Source organism: Berghia stephanieae, chromosome 3 (genome assembly GCF_034508935.2).
Source record: "Berghia stephanieae isolate SIO BIC M18660-M18661 chromosome 3, UCSD_Bste_1.3, whole genome shotgun sequence".
In the NCBI taxonomy this organism is placed as follows: Eukaryota; Metazoa; Mollusca; class Gastropoda; order Nudibranchia; family Aeolidiidae; genus Berghia; species Berghia stephanieae.
The window spans coordinates 52,342,840-52,360,138 of NC_088362.1; the positions used below are offsets into that span (position 1 = coordinate 52,342,840).

General features: G+C 35.1%; 2 protein-coding genes across 3 annotated transcripts in view; one reads left to right on the forward strand and one right to left on the reverse strand.

The window, feature by feature from the left end:
• LOC144967995 (uncharacterized) overlaps positions 1–11,042 on the reverse strand; it is a 29,355-nt gene extending 18,313 nt beyond the window's left edge. For both annotated transcript variants that reach the window (XM_078905900.1, XM_078905899.1), the window contains exons 1-4: positions 10,881–11,042; positions 8,459–8,598; positions 8,054–8,112; positions 5,800–5,983 (exon numbers count right to left, since the gene is read on the reverse strand). In XM_078905900.1, coding sequence (XP_078762026.1) covers positions 5,800–5,983; positions 8,054–8,112; positions 8,459–8,598; positions 10,881–10,932 — 435 coding nt within the window. In that variant the 5' untranslated portion in view covers positions 10,933–11,042. The remainder of the gene's footprint in view (positions 1–5,799; positions 5,984–8,053; positions 8,113–8,458; positions 8,599–10,880) is intronic.
• Positions 11,043–14,285: 3,243 nt separating this feature from the next.
• Positions 14,286–17,299, forward strand: part of LOC144969582 (uncharacterized) — a 7,082-nt gene continuing 4,068 nt past the window's right edge. The window contains exons 1-2 of the mRNA XM_078908727.1: positions 14,286–14,534; positions 15,474–15,584. Coding sequence (XP_078764853.1) covers positions 14,412–14,534; positions 15,474–15,584 — 234 coding nt within the window. The 5' untranslated portion in view covers positions 14,286–14,411. The remainder of the gene's footprint in view (positions 14,535–15,473; positions 15,585–17,299) is intronic.

Here is a 17,299-nt window from a genome sequence, read left to right on the forward strand (position 1 = left end):
GGCAGTCGATAACTTAAGAAAGAAATGCGAATATTACAGAACTTTGTAATTTTTTTTAGAGAATTCATATGGCAGACCCGCCTACTATTACGAAAAAATTGTAGAATTACGAAATTTTGGCTCCAATTTCAGAAGTTCATGAGTTAAAGGGCAACGTGGCTCAGCAGTACGGTCTTTGCTTCGTACCCAAAAGGTACAGAGTTTGACTATACTGCTCATTGTGTGGCCTTGAGCAAGTCACCTCACCTTAGCTCACTTTGCGGCTGATGCCCGGGTTAGTCTTCCCTTGGAATAGACCCTAAAAGAACAAATTTCTCCTTGGGGATGAATAAAGGGACTTTTATTTTTTTATATTTTATTTCAGAAGTTCATGAGCATCTCTAAGTCAAAGCAATTAAAACTTATTGAAAATGACAGTTGATGCCAGACCACATAAATTTAAGGATTTTGAAGTGAAGGTAAATTGTTGATTAATTAAGTTAACTAAAGTGACTGCTATCTTTATTTCTTAAAAATTACAAAGTTTTAAATTTTCAAGTAGGCAGGACTGATATGGGGAAGATGGATGGTATAAAATAATGATAATTTTATTGGAACTTTTTTAAAAATCAGCCAAGCATAGTGTTTCGAATTTAATAATTTGTCCGTGGTATGGAAAAAAATTTATTAAAAAAATTTTTTTAATGGAGCTTTCATATAGCACACACAGTGGTTTACCAGCGGATCACTTAGTTGAGATGCTAGGTCAAGAGGTCACTACTCTCCTTCTCTTTACCTGCCCTCTGGCATGGCACGTGCCTGCAGTCAGTGAAGCGAGTAGTCTAATTGGTCTGATAAATAATGGCATAGCCAAGCCACAATTATCTTAAATGTAAATCTATATCACTCATGTTATAGATTGAAATCCCCCTCACACAGTGGACTAAATATCATAGATATCATCAGTATATTTCTTTCTCAGGAACACAGCAAAGTAGACTCACATTTTCACTACATTTATCGTTTAAATCAAATATTTCTACAATCCTTACAACAACAATCAGGCGTTGCAGTTTATTATTATTCACACTAGTACATAGTACAAACTGTCTACTTTCTGTTGCACTAATGTTAATTCAGTTCAACAAATATGTAACAAGTGTAGGGGTGGGGTATAAATTTCACTGGGAAAATCTAGCAGTCTATGAGAAGAGGCTATCGTGGGTGATGAATTTGGACCAGTTACACAAAGTAAACAATGTCATAATCATTTCCTGGACTCCCTACTGACCATGGAACACTTTACTACACTGATTCTACAGTTTTGTCATTAAACGTTCCCACGAATATGGTAAAGGAGTGAAGAAGTCATACTTATTGTAGTACAGGAACGTATATATATATATATATATATATATATATATATATATATATATATATATATATATATAATATATATATATATATATTATTTATATTTTGTGACCCTCCGCCTCGAAACGGTATTAAGTCGGATTTTTCAATTTTGGGTTTTTGGTACCCAATCATAGCTTATTTATGCTTTAAAATTTGATACCAAATTTATACAATTCTGATTATTCATTGCCGAGATATGACCGTTTGAAGTAGGGAGAGTGTGAAAACCAAGTTTTGAGAAAATCGACTTTGAAGTGAGGCACCGTTTTCACGCACAGTCAAATCATTGGGTAAAGATAACTCCTTAGATACGGGCATCGAAAATTTGACGAGAATAGTGAAATTTAGCATGAGCTTAGATAATACATTTAATAATGAACATACAAATTTTTGAAACAATCCAATTGTCACTTTTGTAGTTATTCATTATTATGCAAGATATTCTTAAAACAAATAAAACACTGAAAAAAAAATGCCGACAATTGTTCACTTTTTCAAGAATTTTTTAATATTTAAATAAAGAATCAATGAAATAAGAATTATCAATGTGAAATTTTTGTCTTATTCAATACAGAAAATAAGATTTCAAATACCCAAAGTTAAAGACGGGCTTATAATTTGAAAGTACAGTTTTGAAACTACGTGAAGCCGGGTGGGCAGGGAAAGAATTATCAAGAAGAGGATTAGAGAGGAAGAGATAGAATGAGAGAGTAAAATACACACACACACACACGCACGCACACACACACACATGTGAGAGAAAGAGAGAGAGAGAGAGAGAGAGAAAGAGAGAGATATAAAAAGAGATATAAAAAAAAAGAGAGAGAGAGAGAGAGAGAGAGAGAGAGAGAGAGAGAGAGAGAGAGAGAGAGAGAGAGAGAAAAAGAGGAGCGAGAGGGGGAGGGGAGAGAGACTGCTTGTGCATTAAGAGGACGCGAGGGAAATAGAATAAAGATTGAAACCTGTACAAGTGTATGTGTATTTGTGTGTGTGTGTGTTTGTATGTGTGAAAGAAACAAAGGGAGACGGAGAGAGTGAGGTAGACATGAAGAAAGGGATGGAGGCGGAGCAAAGAATTGTAGGGATAGTTTAAAGAAAGCATTTTGTTACAAAGTAAGTCATAGTCAATCAACTGGAAACATATTGACCAATGAGATTGCAATTAAAGAAATGGGCTGGTCAAATCAATCATTGCATTGTTTCCATTTTGAGTCAGTTGACAGCTTGAGGAGGAGGGGTGGGGCTTATTGTGTAGTGACTTACATGAAAACATGTTACTGAATCTCTCAAGTTTTCCTTAGCGTTCCACCACATTGTTCATTGTCTAAAAAGACCCCCCCCCCTCTTTCTTTCAGTATACAAAGAGAGCACGACAAAACGAACATCTCTCTCTCTCTCTCTTTTTTTTTTTTCTCTCTCTCTCTGTTTGTCTCTCTCCCCTCTTCGTCTATCTATCTATCTATCTATCTATCTATCTATCTATACTATCTACTACCTATCTATTTATCCATTAATAGGTTTGTCTTTCTGTCTGTTTATCTATCCATTTCATTTTTTAGTTACACGTATATCCACCGGGAGTTCATTAATTGTTGAAGGCTCAATTTATTATTCTGCTTTTGTACTTAAAATTAAATGTTTATCCTACAACAATCTCTGTAACTGTAAGTGTAAGTGTACTGTTGTCCTATTAAGTCTTAGAATGTCCTATAATTTCATGAATAATAAAAAAAAAGAGGGACAAAAGAGGACCCTCACCTCGATCACCAATGCAGCTAGACAAAGAAGTAAAAGCACGTGGTGTGTATCAAAATGCACAAACACACACATATGTAACACACGCATGCTGACGTCATGAAGCATCGCCCGAGCATTATGGCCTACAGCCACAGCGCATGTGATGAGAGTTGACCATCAGAATCATTCATTTGTAAGGTTGTCAGGGAAAAACCTAGACTTGTTTACAGTTTTTAAAGTTCATTATTGGTTGAACCATGACATTGTGGAAACAGTCATGCTTTCTCTGAGATAGATAAAGACACGCCCTTTGCTGTGATATCTTACACGGTATTGGTGGAGAAAAAGACTCGGTATTACTAAGCCTTGGAAAGGGTGGCTCTCTGAGAGAAAGTCAACTCTCGTTTTGAACGTGTCACTGATAGTTGCATTTTAAAACTTGAAATTTATATAACTTATCGTCAATATTTATGTTGAATTATTATGTTTTCATGTAGAAAAATGATTGTAGTTTCTGAAACAACCAAAAACTGAAATTTGATAATTTTGACCATTTCCACTTTAAAACCGGTTTTCTTCGTTTTCCAAATCCCGACTTAATACTGCTTCGAGGCGGAGGGTCACATATATATATATATATATATATATATATATATATATATATATATATATATATATATATATATATAATATATAATAATATACACTCCCTCTGCAAGTAGCCCTACAATAATAGTTCTTAAAGACACATCTGTTACTGATTTTAGAAATATGAAATGAATGGGTTTGTTTCATTCATGTCTCTGTTGATTGGTGTGGGAAGGTTTTATTCACCAGCTGCACTACTTGTACATTGTGAATATTGAGAATAATGTCTGAATATCTGTTAATTCCTAGGAGGTGCCACTATTATTTTCTCTATCTTGGCTGTGTTTGAGTACCCCCACACCCACCCCATCTCCCCCTCTTCTTATTTTCCCCAGTCAAACTTGCCTTTGTGGAATACTATCTGACTAACTGTTGATGTTATATTGTTGTTGTCAGTGGTATGAATTAGGTGTAGTGTGAATGTGATTCATTTCTCTTAGCCTGTCTTTTACGTGTGTATGTAATATGTGTGTATATGCAGGATGTATGGGTGTATGTGTATGTGTGTGTGTGTGTGTGAGAGAGAGAGAGAGAGAGAGAGAGAAGAGAGAGAGAGAGAGAATAAGAGAAAGAGAGGATCCTTTTTCTACCATATTCATTGCTTCTATTATCTACTAGGCCACTGTGATGGTGTTGTTGTTTGGTGTAATGACGGTGGTTTTGTTTCTATTTGTAATAGTGAAGTAAAACCTACACACACAATATATTGCTTTATATGTTCTTTAGGAGTGTGTTAAATTGTTTAATCCTCTTATCTCCATATCTTTTAAATACAATACAAAATACAAATGGAGAGAACATACCAGATGTTCAGCCCATTACATTTATGACCATTAAAAACGTAGTTAAAATGTGTTGAATCAGAAAATGAATGTTTTACTGTGTGTAATAATATTAAGACTGGACAAAGCATTAATTAGTTTCGGAATCCAACGTCTGATTTTAAAGATTTGAATTTGTTATTGTCCGCACAACAATAAAAATATTTTAAAATGGTAGGGATTTTAAATTGCTTATAAAACCTATAAGAATAATCACAATAAAACGAAAAAAGAACCAACATAACAAGTGAAGGTAGTACTGTCTGTTCCGTAAGTTAATATTATTGTAATGTAAGTGGTCATCTAGATATGGTGTTGTATTACATCACGAAAATGCAATACTTTGCGTCTTAACCCTCAAAAAGGTGAATCCCCGTCCAGGTAGCCAATTTTACAGCACGCAGCTGCTGTTGTCAGTCACATGCTGGGTTCTAGCAGTATAACTAAGTGATCAGATTTTAAGAAGAAATAAACAGCAGTGTGCAATATCCACTGAACGTGCTCAACGCTTTACAAGGGGTCCCTGGTCAACAGAAACATCTCACATGTAGGATGGGGCATGACGCCTGTAGGCAATATTACAATTTTTTTCCAGACAGAGACAACGCTGTTAACGGCCAGGTACTCATTTTACACCTGGGTACAGTGAGAGAATGTGAGTAAAGAGTCTTTTCTAAGGAATCAACTATGCGCAGACTGAGGCTCGAACCATGGACCTTTCGACCTGAAAGCCAATAATCAAAACAATCAGACCTGCCTCTTGAAAATTTAAATAGGAGTTGAAAATCAACAATTTACCCTCACACGGATTTAAAACACGGTTCAAAATCCTTAAAATTGTGTCGTCCTGCATCAACCTTCTATTTTAATAAGTTGTAATGACAAAGAGATGCTCATGAAGTTCTAAAATTGTAGCCAAAATTTCGTAATCCTACGAATTATTCACAATAGTAGGCAGGTCTGAATAATAAAATATGTAAGAAAATATGCATTACATAATTGTGTGGTTATAAAAATCAAATTGCATGAGTGCCTATTAAATTAAAGGAACACCCCCCCCTCCCCACACTCTCTCTCCCTAAGACATTAAAAACACAATGAGTGTTTATTAGAACACATACAGATGTATTTTAATATCTGGAGAAACAGAAAGAATTGTTCTCAAGAGGTAGCAGGTAACAGAACATCATGGTCTCACCAACAAATCCCAGATGCGCACTTCTCCTCCAAGACAGCCCGATGCCAAGATGTCATTTGATGTTGGGTTGAAAGCCAAACACCATGGTGTTCTGGGATGACCAGTAAGAACATGGGTACACTTTCCACTCTCTATGTTTGTGACACGGACACTATGATCACCATGGGTGGAGGCAACGAGTAACCTTGGATGTTTAAAAAAAGAATTATATTTTTAAAATTGAGCAAATTGGTGAAAACTTGGCAAGTACTTTTTAACTCTTTCAGCACCATTGGCTGCACTGTGCGGCCAGAGCAGAATCTGTTCTACTGGCCAATGGCTTCACAGTGTGGCCGGTCTTGAAAGGCAAAAATATTATGTGATCCAATCCTACTTTCTACAAAAGTACAATAAATTGAACCAATGGCATCATTTCTTTCATCAGAACATTCAATTGGCCCTTGGGGGGGGGGGTATTTTAATTGAGAATTTGTGCCAAATTCGAATGTTGCTTTGTTTTAGCTTGTCATTCTCATGCTGCCTCAATCAGGTGTCAGCCATTTTGCGAATGCGAATATAGCATCAGCGCTGAATGAGTTAAATATCTTTGATGATGTAATCTAAATCTGAATTGATGGCAAGGTTCCAATGAAGTTCAAATAACAAGGCTTGCTTGTTATCCGAGTTTTCATGATTTTGGAGAAATTGTACTTTTATTAATGGTAGGAAGAGATTTGTCCCAGAATCAAAACCCTTGTAGCAATAATGGCACAGATGACGGCAATGACATTCTCCTTTATCATTTAATCTGAAAACGAGTTTTGAGTAAGTCTGTCATAAGTTGAGTTAGTATGAGTAAGGTCTAAAACATTAGACCGGATGTATCAAATTTCCCCAAAAAAAAATTTTTAATGTTAAAAATTGAGCTAAAATATAGCACAATATCCACTAGAATGTGCTCAAAGTGGGCCAATCACACAACCAACAGCAACACTCAACAAGTAGGACAAGACATGACGCCTGTTAAGTGACATTAAAATTTTTCCAGACAGGGACAATGCTTAACAGCAATGTACTCATTTTACACCAGAGTACAGTGAGAAAATGTGAGTAGTAAGAGTTCTTTCCAAGGACTCAACTATGTGACGCTCAGGACTGAATCTCAGGTCCTTCCAATCCCAAAGCGAGTGTCATACCACTAGACCACACAGCTGCACATCTTATACCATGAATCTTTTTACTTCTGACCTGACCAAAACTCATTTTATTGTGGCATGTAGACAGAACCGTGAACAATATCATCTTTATAAATCTTTTTTGAACAGAAAAAGTTAAAACAGGTTGCATTTGGTCAAAGGTTTAGGAACTAAAATAAATCATTTAGGATAAACAGGATCTGACGTGCAATACCATGATTACAAACCTGTTTGTGACACAGGCTCAATGTATTAACCCTTCAAAAATAGCACCAGTCAAATATTTAAATTCAGGACAATCAGGATTGGATTCAGTAAGTAAAACCAAATCACTGAAGTGAATGGAGGGCTCACCATCACAATTGTGTGTTTCCAGATTTGATGGTTTATTAACATGCTGACCAAGAATAAAAATGTTATAGAATCTTCTTTTCTTCCACATATGTGAAATGCACTTTATTTGGTGAACATCTAACAAAAAATTACAATTTTGGTGATTTTCAGGTTATTTCTGTAAATAAATAAAAATTTATAATTACATAATTTTATCTTGGTTACACTTGGGCTGGGGTTGTCATTCTCAAAATTGATTTAATTGTAATCAAGTGATTGACGACCTATTCTTTTAGAAATGCAATTAATACATAGTTGCAAAATATATTATAAAAACGTTTATTCACAGAAGAAAATCACGTTTTCATCAGCTGTTACTATATATCCCTGTCCATTCTTGAGCCAACTATTTCAAAGCAACCAACCCATGACAAGTGTCCATCTGACTTGTCCCTAGCAAACAAAAGTGCAGCTGTCAAAGTATCAAGTTATTGTAACATCGAAAAGAAAAAAAATCATACCTTTCTCAGGCATCCTATGAGGTATAATTCAAAAATTATCATTAGGATAAATTTTGAAAACCACAATGCTGAAAAAAGTAGTTTTAGAAAAATAAGTTCAGAAATAGAATTTAATTTAAAATTATTATTTCTTAATATATTTTAAGAATTAGTTTTCCCACATCCTATTTATTAAAAAAAAAAAGAAGAAAAATTAGATGCAAAATAATAAAAATAAACGCTCACATATTGGGGCTGAAATCCACCAAGAAAGTGGCACGTGGTTCTCCTGAGAAATTGCATGGCTGGAATTATGGAGAAAGGGGGGGGGGGGGGAAACAAAATCAGGATGAAATCGACAATAAAAACATTAAGGGATGCTAACTTAAATGTTTTTCAATGAGAAAATGCAGAATCTTCAGTTTGTTACGAAAATCTGTGATTAGAGAGATAAAATTAAAATCCACTGTTTACCACAAACATTATTCTTTTTCATTAATTTGCTGAAATACTATCAATAAAGCAAGTTGTTACTTATAATTATAACCTATCCACTTCTTGCCATATGGCATTTACTTGAAGCCTCCATTCCTGCCTGTTTATAGATATCTATAAAAAAACAAAATTAAAACAAGAGCACAGTCTGCTGACCTGATTCTGTGTTGGTTTTGCTGCCTCAAACTCAAGTAAGTCCAAGACAACTTTCTTTCCATCGACATATTTTTTTGACTTGTGAAAGCCAATTTGACGAAATGCCAAGAAGTCAAGAAAACTTGGCATTTCCGCTTGGTCTGAAATCAGAAAATTTGAATGTATCATAAAAAGGTGTTTTTCATTTATAAACTGAAAATATGAAAAATCTTAAACAAACAAACATCTGTTGCATCCAAATTTATTAATATTAATATGAGTTCACAATAGACTTCCTGACTACATTATATATATATATATACAACTACAACCGTTGTGTTTTAGTTTCAAAGATAAGCATTGCAAGATTTATGATAAAAGCAACGGACTTTCATTTGTCTTTAACTTCAGTCCTTAGTTTTAGTGTCTTATTTCTAATGTTTTCTTGACAAAGGGGAAACCCAACATCAGTTGTAAATAAAATTGAAGCTTAGAGTATTATTATTATTGTCTATTTTTAAAATCGAGGTCGTTAATTAGAACCCCATTTTCCAGAACCAGATTCTGATTATTGGCACCCTAGGAATCTGAATAACGACAACCTTTTGAAATGCCTATTTATTGACTTTAATTAAGCCTTAAATTAAGGAAACTTAATTTAGGCCACAACTTTCCAACGCTCAACTTGGGTCATAACCAGTTATAAAAAGTCAAGTTAAAATAAAGTACAAGCCTCTATTTCTATTGGGCTGTCATTATCCCCAGACACCTGAAAATTCGTTATCCCCAGACATGTATTTGAAACTCCGCTCTTTTAAATAATTATTCACATTCCAGAATATGGAATGTTTCCGAATGCACATAGAAATAAGGAAAGTTAATAAAATATCTATAAAAACATAAAATTAACCAACATTAAATCAGTTGTTACTACATATACACAATATGCGTCGACTTCGAAGTGGGTGTCATGGCCGAATGGTTTAGTCGTCTGCCCTGGAAGTTTTACCAGAATCGACGTTGTGGGTTCGAATCCTGGTTCCGCCATTTTTTATTTTTTTTAAAATTCCGTCTTCTTTTTTACAGAGCGTTGCAAGTGAAAAATGTCCCATCCATCCTCCCCCCACCTTTTTTTTTAAAACTCTCTCTCTCTCTCTTGGTTCCTTTCTAGTTTCTAGCAAATTGTCATATTCGTCCCCACTCCGATCTCAAAAAGTGTCTAAAAAGAATAAATAATTAAAAAGCAAACCAACAGAAATATTCAGAGAGCGACCAATTGGTCAGATAGAGGAGAAAAAAACAAACAATAATTTTTTTTAAAAATAAAAACAAATTATAAGAAATTCATGCTCAGAAACGGAACAAAAAGGAGAAAAGAATAGACTCGATCAAAAAAAAAAAAAAAAGAGGTGGGGAAGAGGATGGATGGGACATTTATCCCTTGCAACGTTCTGTAAAAAACAGAAGACGGAATTTTTAAAAAAATAAAAAAATGGCGGAACCAGGATTCGAACCCACAACGTCGATTCTGGTAAAACTTCCCAGGGCAGACGACTAAACCATTCAGCCATGACACCCACTTCAAAGTCGACGCATATTGTGTATATGTAGTAACAACTGATTTAATGTTGGTTAATTTTATGTTTTTATTTATTATTTATGTCCTTATTTCTATGTGCATTTGGAAACATTCGATATTCTGGAATGTGGATAATTGTTTAAAAGAGCGGAGTTTCAAATATGTGTCTGGGGATAACGAAATATCGTTATCCCCAGACAGGTGTCTGGGGATAACGAATTTTCATTATCCCCAGACAGGTGTCTGGGGATTATCACAATCACAGCGATTTCTATTTCTATTTCTACTGATACTGATATTGTTGGTTTCCAACAGCCACGAAAATTTCTTCTTCCTAAAAAATATATATATGTATATTGTATTTTTAACAGCCCACTAGGTCTAAGACAAGATACCTAGGCTGGCTGAGAGAGAATGATGAGACTGAGAGCTAGAGATGATGAAATTTGCAAGATAAAATTTCTGTCACTGCCACGGCGTCACACTTCTATCATCACTGTCCACTGTCGTTGATTGACACAGATTATCATTAACATATTATAACTTTTACTATAATTAGCTAAAGAACGTGTATAATATTGAGGGGGTGGGGAATTGATAAGCAATGGTGCAATTATTAATCTAAATTTGACTGAAACCAACAACAACAAAAATGGCATTTTATTTCCCTCCTCGGAAGTCCTCGGCTCTGTCCCATCAAATTGGTAGATATCTCTTTTCACGAGTATAATATCTTCGTTATACGGTGTGTTCTGATATACTATGTTGCAGACGATGATTATATAAACAAAGTATCAATTTAACCGCATATATGATAGATTAGTCAAACGTTAGCAGTTGTGTCTAAATCACTGAACTACATACCTTTCTTTTTTTTATTGCTTGCACCAGGAAAAGACATTGAAATATTTATCATAAAAGCAACAGATTTCAAATTAAAACCGCAACTTTATAATTTATAAACATGATAAGACTTCTTCACACATCTGTAAGCCTATGGTTCTAAAAATAAACGGCCACTGAACTATTGACCCTTTAGACTTCCGCCCGTGAAAAAAAATTTGAAAAAGAGTTCTGACGAAAAGAAGGTGTTCTTGTCACACAAAAATAGTAAGAGAAGCTCTGATTGATTAAATGTGACAAAGGTGCACAAATTAGTACACCTATCACCTCAAATCGGTATAGTGCATGGCGTACTATAGTAGGGCTATGGTATAATGCCAATATAAGCCAGACTCCTCAAATAAGAAAGTGAATTTGAAGTTTAAAATCATTTTTAAAATATCAAATTCTGGATTTTATCTGTTCATGAAATCGTATTTATTCTACATAAACTTACACTAAGTTCATAAATTCAATTTCAAACTGAAGTTTCAAATTTTGTCATTCTAACCGTTTAGCTCTCTCCTTACCGACCCTTTCAGTATTTTCCCAAAGTGGCAGGCTTAGCCAGCAGAAAAATTGATTTTTTAAACTCAAACAAGCTCTCTACAAAGCACCTTTATGTTGTTATTAATCACACAATGATCATTCTTCAAAGTTTGTAATGTACAAAATAAATCTGAATAAGAATAATGTATATTGTGTCGTAACAAATGTGAGGATTTTGCTGCAGGTGGTAAGGAGAGGGTTAACCATTTTGAGAACCTGGTTCACCCGAACCGAAATGATACCAGCTGGTGTGATGGGTCACATTTATTGAAAGCGGAGGTGCGAAAGTAATATCTGACAATTACCCACAGATTGATTTAGTGAACACGAATTATATGCATGGCAATAACAACTTTAGCTCACTGGCTTTGTGCGGTTATTTAGTCTAGTGAGTCTAGTGGTATGACACTCGATTTCGGATCGTAAGGTCCTGGGTTCGAGCCATGCGCCGAGCAAGGCTCGAGGTTGAGTCCTTGTAAAAGGCTCTTTACTCACATTCTCTCATCATACTCAGGGGTGAAATGAGTACCTGGCCGTTAACAGCGTTGTCTCTGTCGGAAAAAAGACTATAATAACAGGCGTCATGTCTCGTTCTACATGTTACGTGTTGCTGTTGGTCAGGGAATCCCCCCCCCCCCCCCCCCCCCCCGTAAAGCGCTTTGAGCACGTTTATTGGATATTGCGCTATATAAATAAAAACTCAAGTTTGTGGTTTTATGACACTCTCCTTTTAACCCTTTAGTCTTTAAGCCCTTAGTTCAGACCCGCGTACTTGAACTTTCAAAAAATCGTATTTTCCAATTGAAAAAATAAATAAATAAAAAGTCCCTTTAAAAAGCTTTCGAAATAGATAATGCCCCAGCATGGTCCAAAAATGCTCCAAAATCCTGAATATATTCTAAGGAGTTAAACTGCCCATTTCAATAAGATTTATTGAGTCAAAGAGGTGAATGCAGTCCTATACTCTTAACCAAATGGCACATGCTGTGTTCTTAAAAAAACAACAACAAAAAAAAAAAAAAAAACGACAGTGTAGCTGGAGCCAAAAATGTGTATTTCTACCTCAATGTGCGCGGCAAAAGTTGAGCAGTAATTGGATACAATCGTCTGATGTCACGTCGTCCAGCAACGGCGGCCATCGTGGTTCTAAACAAAGACAATCGGTACTTTTTATTCTTCATGCTGGCTAGAGCTTTTTATATTCTTGTGATCAGAATGTGTAAAAGTCAAAACATGATCAGATTTATAATGTTTTCCCCCTCTGGATACGCTTTATGCTCGTCGGAGAAATATTTCATAAGGGCGTCCGCCATTGTTCCGATAGTTTAATGCCAGTTACTAAGTTACCATGCGTCATTACGAGGGAAGTGACGTTACGACGGTTGAAGCGTAGTAATTGTGAAAGGCTCTCACCTAACCGACTACTTACTTACATCAAATTAGTCAGTACAAGTATAAGACCTGTCACCAAAAAGGTTATAATATCCTTTTAATTTCTTTGCCTTATACAGATTTAAATCATATTATATAATATGTTAGGATATGGATTTGAAACCAAAATATTGGAGAAACGATTATAAAAAGAATTGCTCAAAATTGATATATGAACAAACTGAACTATATTTCATCACTCGTAAAGCATGATAATTAATATAAGAATGAAAAGCATGCATTTTGAGATGGTACAGAAATAGCTCTGATGATAGAGATCTCTCCTCACAAGTAAAGATCTCGATCCCATTGTGAGCAATTTAGACCATCAAACAGTGAATGTGTAGCTTTGCCTGTTACATGGTGCGCGAAGTACGTTGCGATTAACTAGATGTTAACTAGAAGTATTTTGCAAGTCTGATAACCCAAATTGTTATGGATTCAATGATGCTATGGAAGTAACCCGAAACCAAGGCAAAACACTGTTCATTAAAACAATGTTAAATTAAGCCCATGATTTGATTCAATAGTCTGATGCCATGTCGCCCAGCAACGCCGGCCATCGTGGTTCTAAACAAAGAAAATCGGAACTTTTTATTCTTCATGCTGGCTAGAACTTTTCATATGTTTTGTGATCAAAATGTGTATAAGTCAAAACTGATCAGATTTATAATGTTTTCCCCCTCTGGATACGCGTTTATGCTCGTCAGAGAAATATTATTTCATAAGGGCGTCCGCATTGTTCCGATAGTTGAGAGAAGTTACCATGCGTCATTACGAGGGAAGTGACGTTACGACTGATTCTATAGAGCAGTATAATTAGGTGCCCCAAACGTAAACAAAGGTCTAGAAGCACATGGCAAACCACATGTTCCTGTCTTGACAGCTCAAGTTCCAATGTAAATTATAGAAAAAAATAACCTTTAAAATTTGGCTGTTAGGTGGCAAAAGAAACACATATTCATAAATACTCGATCACGCATCAAATAATGTCTAGATATGGATATTTTATGGAACAAAAGGTAAAATTTATCAAAAGTTACAGTCTATCTATTTTTAGACCAGAGCAAATTATTGCGCTGGTGTGAACAAAACGAGAATTATTCGGAGCCTGATTTTCAGAATAATTTAGTCTTATATTATTATTTCTGCAACTGTTAGATTTTATGTAAACATATTTTCAATACTGAAAGTGTATTGCCTACAACTCAAACTACAAAATTGGGAGACCTATATTGTGCGTAAATTTTTCCGGTCCCTAACGAAAATCACTATCAACTTGTTATTGTTTACGTTTGGGGCACCTAATTATACTGCTCTATAATCTATTTCTCTTTTTTTTTTAATTTCCGCGATCGAGTTGAAATTATTTTTCACACGCAATTTTATTCCCTCAAATTGGTGCTGGTAAACTTCCGTTATAAAAGTTTGCATCGTTCATCCGACGTTGAAAAGATCATCTCATAAAATCTATTCAATAATATTTTTAAAAAGCAAAAACAAAAACAAAACAAACAAACAAAGCAAACCATCATGAATCTCCAAGACGGTAGACGACATTCGTACGAAGGGAGGCAGAGTTCACACGGCTGGGTCAGCGTTCTCTCTTCGAAATCAAGTAGAGAAACTTTAGACGGAAAGTATACAGATGAAAAGGTGCGTTATATTAAATATATGGGGACAACATATGCAACACTATCACATACCTTATAATATTATCTTTTTATCTTCTTGTCGAATTTACTTACATAACAATGACAAAAATGGGAGGCCTTTCGAAAGCTCCTCCATTCCCAGTATTCTTTTTAAAAATATATATATAATGTTCTAGTAGGGGTTTTAAAAAGTCTCCCCCCTCCCAAACCCCCTATAGAACATTATATTAAAAAAAGAATACTGGGGATGTAGGGGCTTTCGGAAGGCCTTTTATATATCGCAATATCCACTAAATTTTGGTCAAAGCGCTTTCCAAAGGATCCTTGACCAACAGCAACACGTAACACGTAGAACGAGACATGACGCACGCCTGTTAGGCGATATTACAATTTGTCGGACAGAGACAACGCTGTTGACGGCCAGGTACTCATTTTACACCTGGGTACGGTGAGAGAATGTGAGTAAAGACTCTTTTCCAAGGACTCAACTATGCGCCGAGCGAGGCTCGAACCCAGGACCTTCCGATCCGAAAGCGAGTGTCACACCACTAAATCACATAGCCACACGCCTTCAAATAATATCACATCATATCATATCACAATATCACCAAACCTACATTTTTAGACAGAACTCACCAGCTTCTATGGTGCGATTTCACAACAGATAAAACAACACGAACATTTTTATTTTTAATGATGACGGATAAAATCCCTATTGGCGGGGCTTGAGGGGAAAGAGGGGTGGGGGGGGGGGCGAGTGAGTTCATTTTAGAACCGTTTTTAGAAGTAGCTGTATTCAATTTTATTCAATGCAGTTACGTTTATATATATATATATATATATATATATATATATATATATATATATATATATATATATATATACCAATGAATTTTACCTTAATCTTATCACCCCCCCCCCCCCCCCCTTCCCGCCCTAGTATGTCATTCAAGAGGAGCCCACCACCGTCATTCTTCCAGTGGACTCGAGTGCGTACAGTGAATACTGTCTCCAGTTTTACATCAGATACATCCACAAAATAGGAAATAAAGTTTGTATATTTTCATGATATCTCAAAAATTCTGTTTGTATTTTGACATGAATATTGTGTCTTTAAATACCTATCCATTATAATGGTTATTTTTGATATATCACATCATCCTTAATCTTAATAATGAAATCTGAACACCATAGCTTATAAGCAAAACGATAACTGCAAGTTCATTGATTCCATCGACATTGAATTACCTTACTAATCTGGCAGGGACCGATTTAAAAAAGTATTTATAACTTTTGAAATTTATTTATTTATTCGATTTTGTTGTTGTTGTTGTTGCTGTTGTTGTTGTTATTATTATTGTTGTTGTCGCTAATCATTATAAAATGGGCAACAAAATTAATTTTCGCTTTATGCCTCACCCAAATTACTTATAATAGGGATATCGATACTAATATTATTTTTTGGTACACCAATGTCCTTCCCAGAGGATACCGTAAATCAACTATTGATTGTGCACTCCGCTCGTTATAGCTGCAGATACAATTATACATGAATTATTAATCAGGCTCTTTTCTCATTTTTTTTTTCCTTCGTCGTTTTCTGTTGTTTTGTTATTTGTTGTTTTTTTAAAACTTTTTTTTTTATTATTTTCTTTTTGTTTGGTTTGGTTTGGTTTCTTTTCTTTTTTTTTTTAATTTGTTTTTATTTTTCGGAAAGGTAAGGAGGAGGGGGGGGGGGGGGTTGTGTTCTTTTTTGTTATTATTTTCTTTTGCTTTTTGTTTTTTGGACGTGTGAAATGACACACGGCTTCTGGCTTGTAAGTTTCTGGTTCTAGTCCCGCTGTGGGTGAAGCAAAGTTGAGTCCTTGGATAAGTCATGCTCAATCAGGTATGAAATGAGTAATTAAGCGGTAACAGCGTTCTCTGTTCCAAAAATAAAATGTAATAGGGCATTATGGACATCGTGTCTTATATAACTTGTTGCTATACACACAAACACACACACACACACACACACAGAGAGAGAGAGAGAGAGAGAGAGAGAGAGAGAGAGAGAGAGAGAGAGAGAGAGAGAGAGAGAGAACCATAACTGCCCGTTCAATGAACGTGATGGATAAGTCGATCAACTCAAAAATATGAGATTCGTGTGTTGAATAAAATTTGAACTCAATTACTATTTTCTTAATAGAAAATACATACACACAGTTGAAAATAATAACAAAGCGAAGCGCACAAACAAAGCTACATCACAACACACACACACACACACACACACACACACACACATATATATATATATATATATATATATATATATATATATATATGCATTTTATATCTTATCTATATGTTTTGCTCACCTGTCGAAGAGTTCTTTCCAAATGTTATGAACTGAAAATAGTTCAAATGGATTTTAAGAAATTGATTGTAGTCAAAATAATGAGAGGAACCACTACCTGGTATCAATTCAATGCATAGTGTGGAGTTTTGGGAGTTGATTTTTTTTCTGTCTTGTAAATCATCTCTCTGTTATGCACTGTATCTTTTGTTTTACATATATTATGATTTGTAAATATTTTGAGTGTGCTCCTCTTAGTGGGTATCTGTGTTTATGCCAGGATGAGACATTAAGGTGATCTCAAACTAAGTAGGGACACTGATAGTGTGCTCTTGGAGTCTACATCTAATCTGTTCCCTATTTCAACTAATTCCCCTTTGTATTCCTTTTTCTTGGGTACTTTAATTGTAATTCTAGAACTTTACACT